The sequence below is a fragment of the Heterocephalus glaber genome, unplaced genomic scaffold (genome assembly GCF_053883595.1).
Source record: "Heterocephalus glaber isolate CG9 unplaced genomic scaffold, H.glaber_assembly_v1.0 deba00001504, whole genome shotgun sequence".
In the NCBI taxonomy this organism is placed as follows: Eukaryota; Metazoa; Chordata; class Mammalia; order Rodentia; family Bathyergidae; genus Heterocephalus; species Heterocephalus glaber.
In genome coordinates this window covers 16,874,567-16,893,556 of record NW_028258324.1, presented here as the reverse complement: position 1 = coordinate 16,893,556, position 18,990 = coordinate 16,874,567, and the positions used below count along the sequence as shown (strand labels likewise).

Below are 18,990 nucleotides of genomic sequence, written 5' to 3'. Positions count from 1 at the left end.
GCCCTCTTGGGATTCCTTTCTCTTAATGCTGACTTCCTGGGCCGGGAGATAGACTTTCTGGAAAGGTCTTCTGGTGAAAGGAAAGGCAGCAAGTTACAGAGAAGGGCTTGATTTAGGAGAAAACTCAAAGACGTGAACTCAAGGTAAAATATTTGTACCTGATAGGGTGGCCATTTAAGCCAATACTATTAGTCATTTTGGAATTTTTCAGGCCCAGGCTTGTTTGCTGGCCTTTCTGGAGCCTATCTAAATGGAACTTTCTAATCTCTAAGTGTTTGCTTCCTAGTAAAAGAATGACATTTAATCTTATACTTCTTTTCCAGGTGAAAACATAATGTCCCTGTGAGCAGAAAGCCCTCGCAGCCAAGACTCCAGTGTTCTGTCCCTTGAAAATATTCCTTTGGAAAAGAAGAACTTCACAGTTGTGCTCTCTATGCCTGCCCATTGAACCCTGACTTGTGTCCTCAAACTGTATCCTACCTTTTCCAGTCCCATTCTACCCTCTTCTAGTTTTTTAGTGTTTCCAGCAAAATCATTTTTCTAGGTTTATGTTTCAAGTTGGGGAGTGAGGGCATAAAAGATGTGTCTCTTTGCTTGGCTATACTCCCTTACTAAAATGGCTTCTATTTTACCTTTTCCTCCTTCATAATAAACCAAGTCTTTAAGGCTTCCCTTAGGTCAAACTACCCCAGGGCTGTTTCTTCCCCAAAGGTTCTTTTTACTCAAGCCTCCCTAACTCCCAACACTATCAGGCTGACCCCTGTTAGGCTTGATACTGCCTGGTCCTCAGCCTGCTCTTCATTTTCCATACTCAAGGTTCAGGTGTTTGAGGATGGAAATGTTGGTGTCTCCACAGTGGTGAGCTCAGCACTGTACCTACAGCACATGCTTAGAGAAAATGAGACATATTGGTGATCTGGCTTTGAAATCAGAGGATGAGACCAGCTGAGGGAGAACTGGGACCAGGCTAGAATGATCCTGGTTATTTCCCAATGACTGATCTCCCCCTGCTTCCTTAAGCTTGTGTCTGCCATTACTCAGTGCCTGTGGGCAAAGAGCACGATGTCCATGACTTTCCTTGATAGTCAGTTTCCAAGAAGGTGCCTTGCAAATCGTGGGTGGCTTCCAGGAGCTATTGGATAACTGAAAAGATATAAACTTTAGAATTACAGTCTTGAGTTTGAATACTGGTGGTGTGTATTTGAGCACTTCTCTCAGTTGGTTCCTACCTTGGTAAATGAGGATGACGACTCCTAGTTCACAGGTTGTTGGCATATATACAGCACACTGTACAGTCTGGCATAATGGGGGCTTAAGAAGTGGTAAGTGTTGCTTGCATTTTTGTTTCAACCTAAACTGAGCCTTGAAGTGAGCTCTGTATGCTATATGGAGTAAAGCCATCTCATTTGCACTGTTAATAAAGATTTCAATACTGAGTTCCGAAGTGTTGGTCAGCTCTGAACTATGCAGGAGGCAAGGAATAAGATACCACATGGCTGCTTGCTTTAAGAAATTTCTGGTTTTGTTCATGGGGTGAGAGCAATTCACACATTTTTAATCACGGAATGTAGTCGATGGGAAAATATGGTCTGTTCATGTTGAGAAGGTTGCAGAAGCTTAGAGACAGGAAGATAGTGATGGACTAGGAGGGCCTAAGATGGACTGAGAGGGGTGCTGGAGAAGGCTTTCACACAGGAAGAATTGAGCTGGGTAGAGGGAGACGCACCCCACCCTGACCCCCCAGCCCAACATGAGGATCACCTCCATGGGGTTGACGGTGATAGTCAGTGCAGAATCATCCCAATCCATTTCGGCCTCCTTGGCAGCCTCAGTCTCTTGGATGAAGTGCTGGTGGGCAATCCGAACTCGGTACACACCCATGGCCACAACAAACACTAGCATGCACACGGAGATGATGATGACAACCGTGGCGATGCTTGGGACCACTGGAACAAGGAAGGAACCCACATGACATGATGAACAAAGCTTTACCTCATTCTTATGATGACACATGAACAAAATATCCACGTGAAGGATAAAATCTGCCTTTCCACTTCCCAGCGGTAGGACTTAGGGTCAGCACCTCAGCTTGCCTAGGTCACACTTTCATCCTCTATATAATAGATCTAATAATTCTTATTTACAGGTAATTGTGAGGAATAAATAAAATAATCTATTTTAGTTTCTGCATAAGCACAGAGTGGGTGTTCAGCAAATGCATATTCTCTTCTATCTCTGGATTTTCCCCTCAAACAATAGGAGAGATCCCACTGAAAGCCTGGCATTGTAAAGTGTAGTAGGAACAGACACAAATGCCATATTTGATGACATAATACAACAAGTACCAAAACAGAAGTATGAGTAGAAGACTTGGCAATAGGGTCCACATGTGTGTATATAAGGGGTCTGTGGAAAGCTTCATACAGGACATGACTATGTCCTGGGCCTGAAAGAACTGTCTCTAATGTGCTGGCCATTTGTATCATGTGTAACTTCTTGCTTAGTTCACTGATTCCCTGTTGAAGCTAAAAGTGCCTCAGAGGCAGGGCTTATGCCTTCTCCTTTGCAGAATCCCCTCAGTTCTGAGCACCGATGGCTGCTGCAACATATCTGTCTCTTTAGTGGATAATCTTGAATCACAATGACCACCTGTATCCTGAGATCCTTCCTCTTAGATGCCCTACCTGAAGTGCGCTGGATGCTACTCCGGGATTCAGGGTGATGGGCAGACTGGAGGAAAGGAGGCTGCACGATAAGGTGGTTGACATGCTCCTTGTCTGGTACTCTGACTTCATGTAGCACACTGACCTGGAAAGAGCAAGGAGAGGTGCTATTGACCAGGAGTGCCAGGCAGGCCAGCTGAAATAGCTCTCTTGAAAGAGTGAGTGAATGAACAGGTGAGGCAGGGCTTCCCTAACAATGGCAGGACTCACTCACCTCCAAGTTGAACTCATTGCTAGTGTAGCGCCCATTGAGTTCTGAACACTTGATTCGGAACCGCCTGCCCTCAAGGGAGCTCGGGTGCCAGTTGCGGTAGTAGATGTGACGCAGCACCTGCTCGTAGCAGCTCATGGAGCCCACACCTGTGCCAAGAGATCATGCTATCATCAGGTGGAACAGGAAGAAAAGGAAAAGGAGATGGGGGAGTCAGGCTAGGGCTATTGGGGCTTGGGAGTTTTGTGCAGTAGTAGCTTGAGTAGTTTATGGGTAGATTTTGTGTAAAAGCTGCAGTTCTAAGGAGCCAATTAAATTGATCCACAGGATTTCCATACAGACGGGGGTCTCTGACTGGAATGTTTGTCCTCAATCTGCCACATTGTGTAATATTTTCTGAGATCAAACATTATAACAGAAGCTTCTACAGATTTCCCTAAGAGTGGAGATGTAGGCCGGTCCCCCAAATGCTGGAGGAACTCTCCAAAGTCTAGAAACCTATGTCCTGAGATCAAGGGTCTCTGATGACTGGGGATTCACACTGCACTGCTGCAGGTGCCATTGTATTCAAAGCTCCTGGAGAAGGCCATGCTGAGAGGACACCGCTGGGTAGAGGGACCTTACCATAGATGGAGTAGCCTGCAGTAGAGTTTGTGGCATCCAGATGCCTTTGGTGGAGCTCACTGTGGTTGAGTTCCAAGCACTCCTGTCTCGGGTCCAGGTCCCCTCCAAGCACCAGAATGTCACAAAAATCCAAGTTGTGAAGCATTTCTTCTAAGACTGATGATTTGGGGGCTGTGGGAAGGTAGATGCGTGGGAAACAGACATGAAGAGCAACTTAGAAAATAGTCCTCGCTCATCACCTGTCTCCTCTGTTACTACACCCAGGTTAAAGTCAAGAGAAGATGACTGCAATCCTGAATACCATGCCCACTGCTAAAATGTCAGGCAGCCCTGAGGCTGGGTGGCATGAATTAGTGGGAAGAGTATGAATACTACAGTCAAAAGATATGACCTTAACTGCGTGTGGTGGTGCATGCCTGTAACCCCAGCTCTGTGGCAGGCTGAGGCAGGAAGATTTTGAGTTTGAGCCCAGCCTGGACAACTTAGCTACTTCATGAGATTCTGTCTCAAAAATAAAAAATAGAAGGGCTGGGGATGTAGCTCAATGCAAAGTGAATAGGCTCTGGGTTCAATCCTCAGTGTTGCTTACAAAAAAAAAGAAGGCTATGAATTTGAACACAGACCTGCTACTGAGAAGCTACAAAAATCCCATTTTCTAACCTACAGAGAGAGCAAGTCTCGAGAGTATTGAAAACACTGTTCCATTCCGGGTAAATGTATCATAAGCAACAGCTCTCACTTAGTGGAGAGCTAAGTGGCCTCCCATCATGCGCTCATAGCTTTCTTCTGTGGTCACTGTGTGTATCTGTGTCCCCATCAGGCTCTGGAGCTCTCAAGGGCAGAGGCACCTGAGCAAATCCTTAGTGCCTGACACAGGAGTTGCCATGGAGCAGTTATCACTGTACATTGCTCAAGTACAGCTGGATCATTAATTAATAACTAATTAAGTCAACACGATAGAACCAATAATTAACTAATAATTGATACACTAGTTAATATGCTCCCAGGAAGGCATATTAGCAAGTTGGTCGATGTAATGGTCTTTGCCTGATTTATAACTCCAAATTTCTGAAAGGAATGTCTGAGTATTAGAATGTTGGGCAGAGTTGAGCAATCCTAAATTAAAATCTCATCCTCAAGATGCAGGTTTTGGTATTTACGTGGTGTGTGGTATATGCCAGGTACTGTGCAAATACAATCCTAATGGACAGACATTACAGAGGGTACTATAATTATTCCCATCTCACCAATGGGGAAGTGGAAGTTAACAGGAAAGTGAGGTGCCCAACGCTGCATAGAAAGTGAGAGGAGGAGCCAGGAGAGAAATCACTTTTTCTAATATCAGAGTTTGGACACTTGTGATCTCTAGGCCTGTGATCTTCCAATGTTCTTGATCATGAACCTCTTTATTGAAAGATTTGTGCACCAAGATTATTTACATAAGTATATTTACTTATTTATAAAGTGGACTGAATATATCTTTTGCATTGTAAAACAATTATGAAAATAAAAATTTAAAAGGACTCAAGAATGTGAGAATTATCTTAAATAATTAGTTTATTTTGTTTAGCTTTTTCAGTGATACCAAAATACTTTGGCTCTCATTATATACTATTATAAATAATTTCTATATGCTTAATTTTAACTGTTTATCAACCACAATTGTTTCCTGCATCATTAGCAAGATCTAAAAACACAATAATATAAACTAAACACAAGGTCTGTCTGTCATTAACAGTAGCATAAGTGTAATTTCAGATGAGCTTCATGTAGTGCTTGGGGGTTTGTCAGATTCTCCTTAGGAGGCGTTAAATCACTTTGCTCCTATCTTCTGATGTGACTGACAGAGCTAGTACTAGGTAGGGACATGTCCTGGCTGCCTTTCCTCATTCTTCTCTTCACTTGTGCTATGGTACTATCTTCCATCTACAGGTTTCTTGATTCCACTGTGTTGAAGGGGCTGCTGGGCTCAGGAATCCAGAAGCAAATCAGCCATGGTTGAGCCCTCAGGGAGCTCCTGTCTGGTTTCATAGACAAGCAATCATCACAAAGGGCTGAAAAATGTTGTGCGCTAGAGGGAAGCAGCAGAGCTACAGAGGGCAGAGCAGGAGACCAGCCCAGCCTGGGGGTCAGGTGGTGGTAGGCAGAGCCTTCTGGAGATGGCATTGAAGGCAGAGAGGTTTGCCCCATTAAAGGGAGATGGAAAAGGAAGGAAAAGGACCTTCCAGGCAGAGAGGAGAAAAAGTATGGACTAGCACAGGCTTGAGAGAGGATGTATGTGTGTGTATATGTGTGTAGATGTGTATATGGAAGTGTGTGTGCATGTGCATGAGTGTGTGTGTGTGCATGAGTGTGTGTCTGTCTTTGCAACTGAGATAACAGAAAGAGCAAATCATTGGGCACAGAAGATGGTGCTGGAGCCAGTCACTGAGATCCAGTAGCAAATGCCACTAGCCTGCTTGTTTAAGATACCCATAATAATAATTATCCCAACAACAATAAGAGGGAAATTTAAATAATACTAATAATAGCTCCCAGGCACTTGCTCATGTGATCTGCATGCACCTCTCATAAATAGAAGGTGAAGTGTGGACCCAGATAATTGCTTTCTCTGTATTCCCCATATGCTGGTATCAGATGAAGCAATTCCAGATGCTCCTGGGCTGCAACCATGGAGGTCAACGGGGCTTCCTTTTTCCATCTGATTGTAGCCACAAATGAGAGTGGGGAAGCAGGAAGATCACACGTCCTAATTCACCTTGGGGTGTAATTAGGAAACCGCCCTGCCCAGATAGGTGGTGAAACACCATTTATTTTTATAAGCTCAGGAGGGCTGCCTCTCAAGTGCCCTACTAACTAGGGACCAGTGTGGTTTAAGGCAGTGGGTAATTAGGATTATTATAGAAGCAGATATTTAGGGACTTAGGTCTACTGGCCCAGCACATCATTAGCAATGGCTTTTGGAGGGGGTGAAGGCAAGTCGAAAGTGTTTTCTTAGAAGAGGTAGCAAAGAACAATTTTCAAATGGACATTTCCTCCTCTTTTCCCTCTTCCTCTCCTTTCCTTCCTCTTCCCCCAGCATCTCCTGTGGCTTTCAGTGTAACTGTTTCTCCTTGGCAGATAATTTAAATTACTGTTTCCCTAAGCAACCCTTCCAAAAATGAAACTGTTAGAAATAACAACTTGAAAATTTCCAGAGAGCTTAGAGTAATATTGCTGAATGAGACCTACCTTTTGCTGTGTATACATTAAGAAGTATCTATATTTTGTTCTTTATGTACCTTTTAGCTTTTCTTTTGATGATCAAGATAATATATGCTCAATATATGACATTTATTTGCAATTGCAGAAGAGGGAAGGGAAGCAGAAACAGATGATTGGCTTTGCCTATCCTTCTCAGAGAATAGCACTGTAGCATTAGGCATCTTTCCTTTTTGGCTTTTTTCTTCTTACATAGTTGAGCTCATGCTGTATGTAGATACTATGTATTTATGCATCTCACTTTTTTTCACTTTAGAAAAAAATGTCTTCCTTTTGACCATGTATCACTTATATGTGTACATCCTAATTTGGTAAGCTATCTATTGCTCTGCTGTTGTTCATTTTGATTGTTCCAGCTTTGCTTGTTTTGCTGTTATATATTACCCTGTCACAGAAAACAATGCTATTGTCCCCTGTATGATTTGCATTGCTGTAAGAAGTTAAGGCACACCTTTCCCACAACCCCCACCTGTACCTGTGGTTTTCATGTCCCCAGTGGCCTCAGGTTTGGCAAAGGTGCTCACAATTTTGATATCCTGGAAGAGGACCACACCTCTGGCACTTTCGAATTGGGCAGCTTGTCTCCATAGGTGATCTGTGCCCTGCAAAGTGATCTGGGGCTCCATGGCTTGCAGGACCATCACATAGGCATCCACATCGGGGATGCTGATGCACACGTCTTCCCCAAAGCACCTGGGAAGACAGCTTCAGTCACCACACTGGGAAGCAAAGGGTTAAGCTGTCTGCAACCTAGCCTCAGGACAAGGAGTTGCCACTTCTAGTCCTGGACAAAGCATTCTGACTGCTATGAGTCTCTGAGGATGTCAAGAGAGCTTTGGATTTAAAGCCACATTATAATCCAAACTACTAGTGATGTAGGGACTTAAAAGACTGGCTCCTGGAAGGAATGGGAATTTTGTATGTGAGTAACAAGTAAAGTTAAAGCTTTCATTATCTTTTAATAAAGCAATCAATGACAACATTAATTAGATAGCAACTGGTTGTTATGTCCATTAGTATTTGGTAAGCAAATTGTTGTCTAACTGGTTGGTTACTATCTTTCTAAATGAGACTTCAGGGGTAAACTCTCCTGCCACAGTGTATACACTGTGTCACTAAGGGAGAATCACACCAGTGTGACTCCTCTAGGGGCAGGGGCACAGTTCCATTGCAATTACCCTCCTTTCCCCTAGTACAAGGCCAAAAAAGCATCCAGAGGCAGCAGTGATATGACAACAAGAACAAAGCCTGAGAAGTTAGCCAAGGATCCACGGCCTAGCTCTGCCACTCCTGAGCTGGCAGACAGAGGGTGGACAGGAGGTGGACAGAGGGTGCTCAATCGCTGTGAATCTCAGTCTCTTCATCTATAAAATGGGATAATAATAATTTTACACTAAGGTGGGCATGGTAGTGCATGCCTGCAATCCCAGCACTTGGAAGGCTGAGGCAGGAGGATTGCTGCGAGTTCAAGGCCAGCCTAGGCTACACAGTGAGTTCAAAGCCAGTGTGAACTACATAATGAGAATGTCTCATCCTCCCCCGCCAAAAAAATTACTCTATAGTAGTAAGGATTAAGACTCCAGAAAAGAAGCTATCCAGTGCCCACATCACGATTTCAGTTCAGTAAAGGTTAGTTGATCTGACTGTGTCATCAGAACTCCTTGGACCCATGTGTCAGTGATACATTCCACTGTCATTGAGGCCAACACTGGGGATGGGAAACCTTGGGCCAAACAGGCACGGTGGGAATTCTGGCTGCATCACTCTGGGGGCAGCTGTCATCTTGCATGCTTTGGGATGGTCAGAGGGAAGGAGTCTGGGGGGGTCTTGTGCTGAGCCTCCTCATCCTCTTTTGTGGAGTGGACAAGATGCAGGACCTGTGGTGGGTTCCTGCTTGCAGATTTGTGTTACCTCAGCCATACCAACCCCAGTGGGCTCCACTTCCCTTGAAGCTTACAGAAGCCTGGTCTCAAAGCTGGGCACTGGCCAGTCTATCACCTTTCTTTGCTCTAACGTGGAGCTAACTCAGAAGTGCCTGTTCCTTACATCTAGGCTTCTGAAAGTGGGAGCGCCCCTTCCATTGCCCTGTGGAATATAACTGTCCTTGCTGGCACCTCTCCCAGGACTCAGCCGTGTGGCAGTAAACAGATACATCTTTCCCAGGCTGTTCCTCTCTTTCTGAGTTTTCCTGTTCTAGGTACCTGGGGACTCCACCTCCTGAGGTCTTTCTGGCGTTCCCTTCCTAGCAGTCTTCCCAGGCAGCAGCTGTGGCTAGAAAATGATGTGATAGCCCAGTGGGTGAATTATATTGAGGCTTTAGTAGTAATCTCATCTCCTTAGCTCAACTCTGTTCCCTGGGAACAAGAACCAGGCCCTCTCTTTCTCTGGCTTACGTACAGTATTTAGGAACTCTGTAAAGTTGGGTTGGATAGTTTAATTCAGTTTAATAAACATTTCTCAAGCACCTATCCTCTTTGCACCAGGTGGTATGCCCTTAAATTAGGCTGACTCAAGGCCAGCTTTTAAAGAATCTATAGAATTCTCAAACAGAATAAAACAGAGAACGGTATATTTGAGCTGGACAGACATCACAACATTTTCCTTAAGAAAGCCAAAAGGGAACACAAATTTATTCTGGCATCTTTCTTAGGATAACAGTGAAGTCCAGTTCAATCCTGCTTTGTAAGGGAGATTTCCCAGTGAGTTATCCCTGCTGCCTCAGGCAGAGCCTAGGCTGACTGACATCTACTCACTGGACTTTGGAGGAGACTCTGAGGCGTCGCACGCCTGCTGTCGGGAACTGCCTGGAGTTGATGTAGGAGACCTTCTGTAGGGCACGGTTGACGTTCCCAATGTCATCTCCTTCCATCACTAGGATAGACTGTGAGGGGTTGAAGTGATACTGGAAGACAAAAGTGGGTATTGCAGGAGAGAATGGTGAGTGATAGACAAGAGTTCCCTGGAAGCTCTACAGCCCCATGAAAAGGCCACCAAGGCCACCACAGAAATATCCAGAACATCTGCCAGTGAAGCAGTTGTGCACACAAATAACCATTTCTAATCTTTCAAACAATTCCTGCTACTCTGTAGTGGACATCTGGACCTTCCACGTGAGTTTTTCCGAGGTAATATTGGTAATATTGGCCTGAGTCACAGAATGGAATTCTGAAAGCCCAGTCACAGTGTTCTTGATGCCCAGGCCTTACTAAGGGTAGTTCAGGCTCTGTGCGACCCAGCTAGTTTGTACCAGTAACTTTCAGCCCTTGGACTGCCTACTCCTTGATCTAATATCCTCAATACTCGGGTGCTGGCTCCTTTTGCTGTTCTTGTGTTTGGGCTTGAACTACTCCCTAATTCATCCTGAACTTTACTTCCTTTACCTTCCCATGATGCATACTTTTCGCTTTCAACCTTGGAGCTCAGTTTTTCAGTTACTGTCTTTCCTCCTCTGCAGATTTCACCTATCCCATGAGCCTTATTCATCTTCTCCTTACCTGTGGGTTCATTATCTACCCACTGCATCCTGAGCCCCTGGTATCCCATTCTTGGGAAAGGCTTATGTGCTTATCATACTCCTTACTGAGGTTCCTCAAGCTGATACAGACCTTTGTTCCTTCCTGTGTCCCCCTAGCATTTAGTCTTCTTTGAATGAACGTGAAAAACTGTGAGTTACTAATCCCGACACCCTTCTGTTTCGTAATTATTTAGAATTATTATCAATAAAGTGGCAAGAACATATATATGGATTCAGACTATATATTCACAGTTTATGTCATAGGTAAGGGGAGTAGACATATTTTCATTTTATTTTACCTGACAACAATGATTTACTTTTCTGAATAGATAGTATTATACACATAATTCAAATGTATGTATGTGCAAAGTGAAAAAATGCCCTCTTATTCCTCTTGCCATCCATCCAGTTTCCACAATCCAATCCCACAGGTAATCACTCACTATCATATTAATTTCTTGTGGAAAATTGCATTATTTTACATAATTAGTGGTTTCTTCTCCTAGTGGGAGGTTCATATGTGCCTGCCCTATTGTCAACAGGCTTGACAATGTGACTTGTGTTACCTTTCCCCGCAGGATAGATGTGGGATAATCTAGTCTCATTTCCCTCCACTTCATTGATCTGCAGCATACTAGGCGGAAGCCACAACTCACCTCTCTGCCTGGGTTAAGCCGCTAAGGCTAAGCCATTGACATTTTGGAGTCATTATCGCAATAGCATAACCTGTCTGGAGGAAGTCAGCCTTTCACAGCCATGATTCTTACTTCTCCAAGGCTATATGGGATCTTTGAAAGGCTTTGTGGAATGTCACATTCCAGCTCAAGTACAAACTCCAGATACAACCTTGGATCCAAAGTCATATCCTCCATCTATACTTCACTTAAAATAATGGAGAAATTAATATCCACCTATCTGAGGTTTAAGTGACAATACAGTTGAGTATCCCTTCTCTGGAATCCTTAGGACCAGAAGTGTTTCAGATTTGAAATATTTTGGATTTTGGAATATTTGCCAATTTATACATAATGAGATACCTTGAGGGTGGAACCCAAGTTTAAACATGAAATTCCCTTATGTTTCATACATACCTTATAGAAATGGTCTGAAGGTCATGTTTTACAATATTTTTAATGTACCTGTATGTTGACTATGATCTGTCACATGAAGCCAGGTGTGGCTCAAAAAGTCAAAATTTTGGGTTCTGGAGTCTTTTGTATTTCAGATTTCCAGGTTAGGGACACCCAATTTGTGTAACATTTCTAGCATTTACAAGGTGTTCAGCATAGGATACCTTTGGTTATAATTTGAACACTGCAATTCTGTCTGAGCTGAGTCTTTGCTTGTGGGGGTGCCCCTGCCTTCTCTATGATATAGTTCCCTCTTCCCACTCAAAGCCCTGGTAGGGTCTTTCTGAGCCATGATTTCTGGTCACAAGCACCATTCTCTTTTGCTAGATTTGGGAGCACCCAGGCATATGCATCACTGTCAGCCTGTGGGTTGGTGTCTAGCCACAGATGCCTCACTTGTGTAAGGTGCTCAGCCCTGGAGCTGTCACATGTTAGTGAGCCATAATTAGTTCTAAGGTGTTTTGCAAGTCACCACTTTCAGACTTGAGAAAATTCAGTGTCATTCTTCTAAAGACACCATTTATTGCTGCTTGGCGTGACCAGCCAGAACAAGCGGGGGAGCCAAGCAGCGTGAAGCCCCCCTGCTCCGTCCTGGGCCCCGCCCATGCCACAGTGAGGTCTGAGGCACAGCTTGGAGCCCCGGCCCCATTCAGTGCTATGCTTAGAGGCATGGGCACCTGCAAGGTCCAGTCCCACTCCCACCACCCCCCGCCTCTGGCCTTCTGGCTCTTCTGCAACCTGGTGCCACACTACAGAGGCACAGGGGATTATAAAGGCCCTTGTCCTGAGCGCCACAAGATAGAGCAGAAGTTAGTAACAGAAAGAGGGCTTCTCAGGCTCCTTGATGAAAACTGAAGCTCTGCGGAAAAGTAAAGAGAATCTCTACAATAAAGGCACATCAGACCACCATACTTGGTAAGTTGGAGAGATCATCCATCACCTGGGACCATTACCTCCCATCAAAACCTGCACTATCTTCAGGGGAAGGGAAACTGGAACCTGCAGTAGAACTCTGCAGAGTTCAACCCTGCAGGAGGACAGGGAGCTCAACTTGTAACTAGCAGCCAGAAATCTGCCTGAATCTCACAGGTCTGCTGCTGGCTTGCTGAGACTCATTGACTTGTATATGCACATGGATGCCTACATTGTCTACTGTGACAGCAGAGGCATACCCTGAAGGAGGTCCATCATTTTTATTTTTTGCTATTTGCAAAAAAGAAAAAAAATTTTTTCTCTTAAATTCTTAATTTTTACTTTTTTCTACTCTTTTCAAATTTTTACTTTTCTTTCTTTTCTTTCTTTTATCCTTCTCTCTCTCACTCTCCCCCCGCATTGCTGTCCCACATTGCTCTTCATCTCCCTATTTGTTCCTTTCTGCACTGAATTCAGATTTCTTATTTATTTTTCTTTTCTTCTCTTTTTCCTTCTCTTGATTATCATTAGTTTTAAAGGAAAGTAAATACAGTATCTAGCCTCCCTATTGCTGTTAGGTGATTCCGTTCACATCTTTGTTCTTTCATTCTGCTTTTTCCTCTTGCCTTTAACAATTTCTTAGAGTTTGTATGATCTTCCTTTGTCTTCTGGCCTCACTGCTAATCTTTCCTGATCTTTCTACCTGTCCCTCCCTCCCCAACTCCTTTTAACTCCCCACCCGAAAGGGGAAAGATGCTATATTGAAGAGTTTATTCACTATAAACATTTATTGGGTTGGTCCTCAGTTTTGATTTAATTCACATAGTTAAATGTGATAGATTAATAACTACCACAAATTGCCATTTTCTAAGCTGCACTTGATGCTATGGTATTGCTGATTGTATCATTTGGGCTAACATGTTGTGATTGACCTAATCAGTTTTCCTTCCTGGTATAATGAAAATAAAATATCCTCAGAGTCATTAGAGTCTCAAAACCTAAACACAAGCTATATCTGGAAGACACCTCTGAAAAGCAATCATTCCATAAGGGTTTTAAACACAAGCAGCAAAGATACCTACATTAAGCAATTTTGAAATATCAAACCAGGAATTAAACCAAGGACAGTACCAAAAACAAAAATGAGAAGACATTTAAACAAGGCACAAAGGCAGGCTTCCACCCCACAAAAGGGAAATTCTGGGGGAAATGAGGTGGAAAAGTTTGATAATCAACCACCTGGACACCCTGAACTGATAGCACAGGAAGTACAAAGCAGGATGCATGAGGCTCTAGAAAAATTCAAAGTAGAAGTAATCTCCCAGATAAATGCAGAGATGGTAAACAGAGTGAAAGACATGATTAGATTATCTAGAGCAGAAACAGATAAGAAAATAGATGAGATCAGAAACATGCTGGAAGCCATGAATGCCCAGAATAAGAAAGAAATGGAAACCATGATCACCCAACATAAGAAATGGAATCCATGAAACAGATTCAAACAGATATTCAAGAGATTAAAAACTCCATTGAAAGCAAGCAGAGCAGACTAAGAGAATCTGAAGACAGAATATCAGATATAGAAGACAGGATTGTGGTTAAGGACCATGAAAACAGAGATTTCTTATAGATAGTAAGGGAACATGAGAAATCAATCCAATAGCTGTTAGATGATGCAAAGAAGAATAACTTAAGACTTATAGGAGTCCATGAAAAAACAGGAGAAAGTACAATTGATATAAAACAAACTGTTCACAGAAGCAAAAGTAGAAAACTTCCCAGACAGAGGTGGAGAATTACACATACAGATAAGTGAGGGATATAGAACTCCAACTAGCCATGACCAAAAAAAATTTACACCTAGACATAATAGTCAAGATCCCAGAAATCCAACAGAAGAACAAAATTCTACAGGCAGTTAGAGAAAAGAAACAAATCACCTACAAAGGAAAGCCCATCAGAATCACAGCAGATTTCTCCATACAAACCCTCAAATCAAGGAGAGCCTGGAGTGAAGTATTTCAAGCCCTAAAAGTATTTCCAACCTAGACTGTTGTATCCTGCAAAATTATCTTTCAAAATCGATGGGGAAAATAGATACTTTCACGACAAAGAACACCTGAGAAATTTCATGAACACCAAACCAACACTCCAAACAATTTTAAGCAATATCCTAGAAAAAGACAATGAAGGTCACAACTCCATGAGGCCCAACAGAGAAAAGCCACTAGGCAAGGTAAGACACTAAAGGGAAAGGGGGGAGAAAATAAGAAATAAAAGAGCCAACAACAGTAAAACATCATGACAAGGATGAGTCAATATCTCTCAATTATAACTATCAATGTCAGTGGCCTCAACTCACCAACCAAAAGAAATAGACTGACAGAATGGATTAAGAAGCAAAACCCAGCAATATGCTGTATACAAGAAACACACCTAACTCAAAAGGAAATTCATAGATTGAAAGTAAAAGGATGGAAAAGAGCTCTCCATGTGACAGGAACCCAGAAAAAAGCAGAGGTAGCAATCTTATTTGCAAAGTAGATTTCAAACCAAAACTAATTAAGAGAGACAAAGATGGTCAGTACATCCTTGTGAAGGGAACAATCCAAGAGGAAGAGATGACAATCCTAAATATATATGCACCAAATATGAATGCCCCCAACTATACAAAACAAATATTAATGGACATGAAAAACCAGATAAGCACTAATACAATTGTAGTGGGGGACCTCAACACCCCACTATCACAAGTAGACAGATCATCTAGAAAAAAATTAACAATGAAATTCTAGAACTTAACCAAGCTTTTGAACAAATGGACTTAATAGATGTTTACAGAATGTTCCACCCCACAAAATCAGAATACACATTCTTTTCAGGTACACACGGGTCATTCTCCAAAATAGACCACATGCTAGCTCATAGGACATGTCTAAGAAAATGTAAAAGAATTGAAGTTATCCCCTGTATATTATCAGACCATAGTGCAATAAAATTGGAGATCAATAACATAAGAAACCTTAAAACTCCCACAAACACCTGAAAATTGCATAACACCCTCCTGAACAACCAATGGGTCACAGAGGAAATTAAAGAAGAAATTAGATAATTTCTACAAGTAAATGATAATGCCAGTACAACATACAGGAATCTGTGGGACACAATGAGAGCAGTTCTACATGGGAAATTCATAGCAGTGAATGGCCATATTAGGACAACAGAGAGAATGGAGATAAATAACCTAATGCAGAACCTCAAGCTCCTAGAAAAAGAAGAGAATAACAAACCCAAAGCTCATACAAGAAAGGAAATTTTAAAAATCTGAGCAGAAATCAATGCAATGGAGACTAAAAGAATGATACAAAAAATTAATGAATCAAAGAGTTGGTTTTTTGAAAGAATAAATAAAATTGATAAACCTTTAGCCAACCTTATCAAAAAAAGGAAAGAAAAGGCTCAAATCCATGCAATTAAGAATGAAAAAGGTGAAGCCACAACAGATCCAGCAGAAATCCAGAGGATCATCAATACCTACTTTGAGAACCTGTACTGTAATAAAATGGAAAACACAGAAGAAATGGACAGATTCCTAGATACATACAAATTGCCAAAGTTAAATGAAGAAGATATAGAAATTCTAAACACTCCAATTACAATGAGTGAAATTGAAAACGTAATAAAAAATTTACCAAGAAAGAAAAGCCCAGGCCCTTATGGCTTCACTGTGGAATTCTACAAGACATTTAAAGAAGAACTATCACTATTACTCTTTTAACTCATCAAGGAAATTGAAAGGGAAGCAATACTTCCAAATTCATTCCTGGAAGCAAGTGTTACTTTGATTCCAAAACCAGGGAAAGACTCAACCCAAAAAGAGAACTACAGACCAATCTCCCTAATGAACATATACGCAAAAATCCTCAACAAGACACTGGCAAACAAAATACAGAGGGTCATCAAGAAGATCACACACTCCGACCAAGTCGGATTTATCCCAGGGATGCAAGGATGGTTCAATATCCATAAATCAATAAATGTAACATGCTATGTCAACAGAGTCAAGGACAAAAACCATATGATCATCTCAATAGATGCTGAAAAGGCATTTGACAAAATCCAACACTCATTCATAATAAAAACCCTTCAGAAAATTGGAATAGAAGGTCTTTATCTCAACCTGATTAAGACTATGAAAAACCAACAGCCAACATCATACTAAATGGTCAAAAACTGAAAACTTTCAAGCTAAAATCAGGAACAAGACAAGGATGCCCACTAGCACTACTCCTGTTCAATATTATTCTGGACACATTAGCCATAACAATTAGAAAAGACAAAGAAATAAAAGGAATAAAGGTAGGAAAGGAAGAAGTGAAACTGTCATTATTTGCTGATGATATGATACTTTACATAGAAGACCCAAAAAACTTGGTCAAAAGTCTTCTAGACCTAAATGACAGATTCAGTAGAGTAGCTGGATACAAGGTCAACACTCAAAAAACAATAGCCTTCTTATATGCAAATAGCAGACTCATTGAGAGAGAAATTTGGGAAATAATTTCCTTTACGATAGCATCTCAAAAAATGAAATATCTAGGAATCAACCTAACAAAGGAAGCAAAAGAACTCTACACTGAAAACTACAGCACCCTGAAAATGGAGATCGAGGAGGATAAAAGAAAATGGAAAGATATCCCTTGTTCCTGGGTAGGAAGAACCAGTATAGTGAACATAGCCATACTTCCAAAACTGCTATATAGATTTAATGCAATGCTGATTGAAATTCCAACAATATACTTCACAGAATTAGAGAAAACAATCGAAAAATTCATTTGGAAGCAGAAGAAACCTAGAATACCAAAAGCAGTTCTAGGCAACAGAGACATAGCTGGGGGTATCACAATCCCCAACTTGAAACTATACTGCAAAGCTACTGTGATAAAAACATCATGGTACTGGCAGTGAAACAGACCTGAGGATCAGTGGAATAGATTAGAAGATGCAGAAACAACTCCAGACATACTCAGCCACCTCATCTTTGACAAAGGAGCCAACCACCCTCATTGGAGAAAAGATAATCTCTTTAATAAATGGTGTTGGAAAAACTGGATTTCAACCTGACAAAGATTAAAATGACTCATACCTATCACCATGCACTATACTAAGATTGAAGTGGATTAAAGATCTAAACATTAAGACAGAAACACTTAACTTGCTGGAAGATAAATTATGTAGAACTCTTGATGACATTGGCATAGGAAAAGATTTTATGAACAAATCTTCAGTAGCACGGGAGTTAGCACAATGAATCAACAACTGGGATTTCATCTGATTAAAAAGCTTCTGCACTGCAAGAGAAACTACCAGCAGTGCTAAGAGACTACCTACAATGCGGGAAAAAATATTTAGCAGCTGTACCTCAGAGAAAGATCTACTATCGAGAATATACAAAGAAGTAAAAAAAATCAGACCCCTCCAAATTCAAAGACCCAATTCAAAATGGGCATCTGAAATGAACAGATATTTCTCAGATGAAGAAGTAAAAGCAGCAAGTAAATATGTGAAAAAATGTTCAACATCACTGGTCATTTGAGAGATGCAGATGAAAACAACACTGAGATTCCACCTCACTCTAGAAAGAATGGCTGCTATCAAGAAATCAACCAATAACAAATGCTGGCAGGGATGTTGAGAGAAAGGAACCCTTCTCCATTGTTGGTGGGAATGCAGACTGGTGCGACCACTGTGGAAATCAATATGGAGATGCCTCAAAGAACTAGGGCTACAGGCCCCATTTGACCCAGCTATTCCTCTACTGTGTATCTTCCCCAAAGAATTAATAGAATCATACAGTGATATATGTGCACTTATGTTCATAGCGGCACAGTTTATAGTAGCTAAAGCTTGGAAACAGCCGAAGTGCCCATTGACTCGAAACTGGATAAAGAAGATGTGGTTCTTTTTATAAAATGGAGTACTACTCAGCCATAAAGAATGAGAAACTAGAGACATTTATAGCTAAATGGATGCATATTGCGATACTCTTAAGTGAAATAAATAGGACGCACATGTGTAAATTCTGAATAGTTTCTCTAGTGTGAGAAACTGAAAGTGTAAATAAGGATGAAAATGATTAAAATGAATAATTGATTAATTTGCAATAGGAAAAGGTCCAAAGGGGTAGGGGTGGTGAGAAGGGAAGGGGAAAGGGAAGAAAGGAAAGGAAAAATTATGAGAAAGAAAAAAAAATGGAAACAAAGTCTATGTAACTAGGGAAGGGTGGAGTGGGTGAAGGGCGCACAGATAATGGGGGAAAACATAAGAACTAAGACACATCATATTCAGGTACAAACACCCAATGATAAATGTAAACATATTGTATACCTAAAATGTACCAATAAATATATTTTTAAAAAAGACACCATTTATGTTCAAAAATAGTTTTCTGCTGCCACTTGCTCCCTTCTCCTCTGCACCATTCCTCCAATGGCCGAATCTCATGGTGCTCTTGCTGTCTGTGTGCATCCTGCAGCTGGGGTTGACTGCCTTTCCCCCAGGATTGCCACAGGGTCTAGCACACAAGAAGCACAAGATAGATGATGAGCCTTGCAG

General features: G+C 41.7%; 1 protein-coding gene across 2 annotated transcripts in view; it reads right to left on the bottom strand.

Moving 5' to 3' along the window:
- Clstn2 (calsyntenin 2) overlaps window positions 1-18,990 on the bottom strand; it is a 615,455-nt gene that overhangs the window by 7,328 nt on the left and 589,137 nt on the right. For both annotated transcript variants that reach the window (XM_021250694.2, XM_087186235.1), the window contains 6 exons: window positions 9,573-9,721; window positions 7,295-7,512; window positions 3,559-3,729; window positions 2,938-3,083; window positions 2,685-2,808; window positions 1,762-1,946 (listed from right to left, as the gene is read on the bottom strand). In XM_021250694.2, the coding sequence (XP_021106353.1) occupies window positions 1,762-1,946; window positions 2,685-2,808; window positions 2,938-3,083; window positions 3,559-3,729; window positions 7,295-7,512; window positions 9,573-9,721 (993 nt within the window). The remainder of the gene's footprint in view (window positions 1-1,761; window positions 1,947-2,684; window positions 2,809-2,937; window positions 3,084-3,558; window positions 3,730-7,294; window positions 7,513-9,572; window positions 9,722-18,990) is intronic.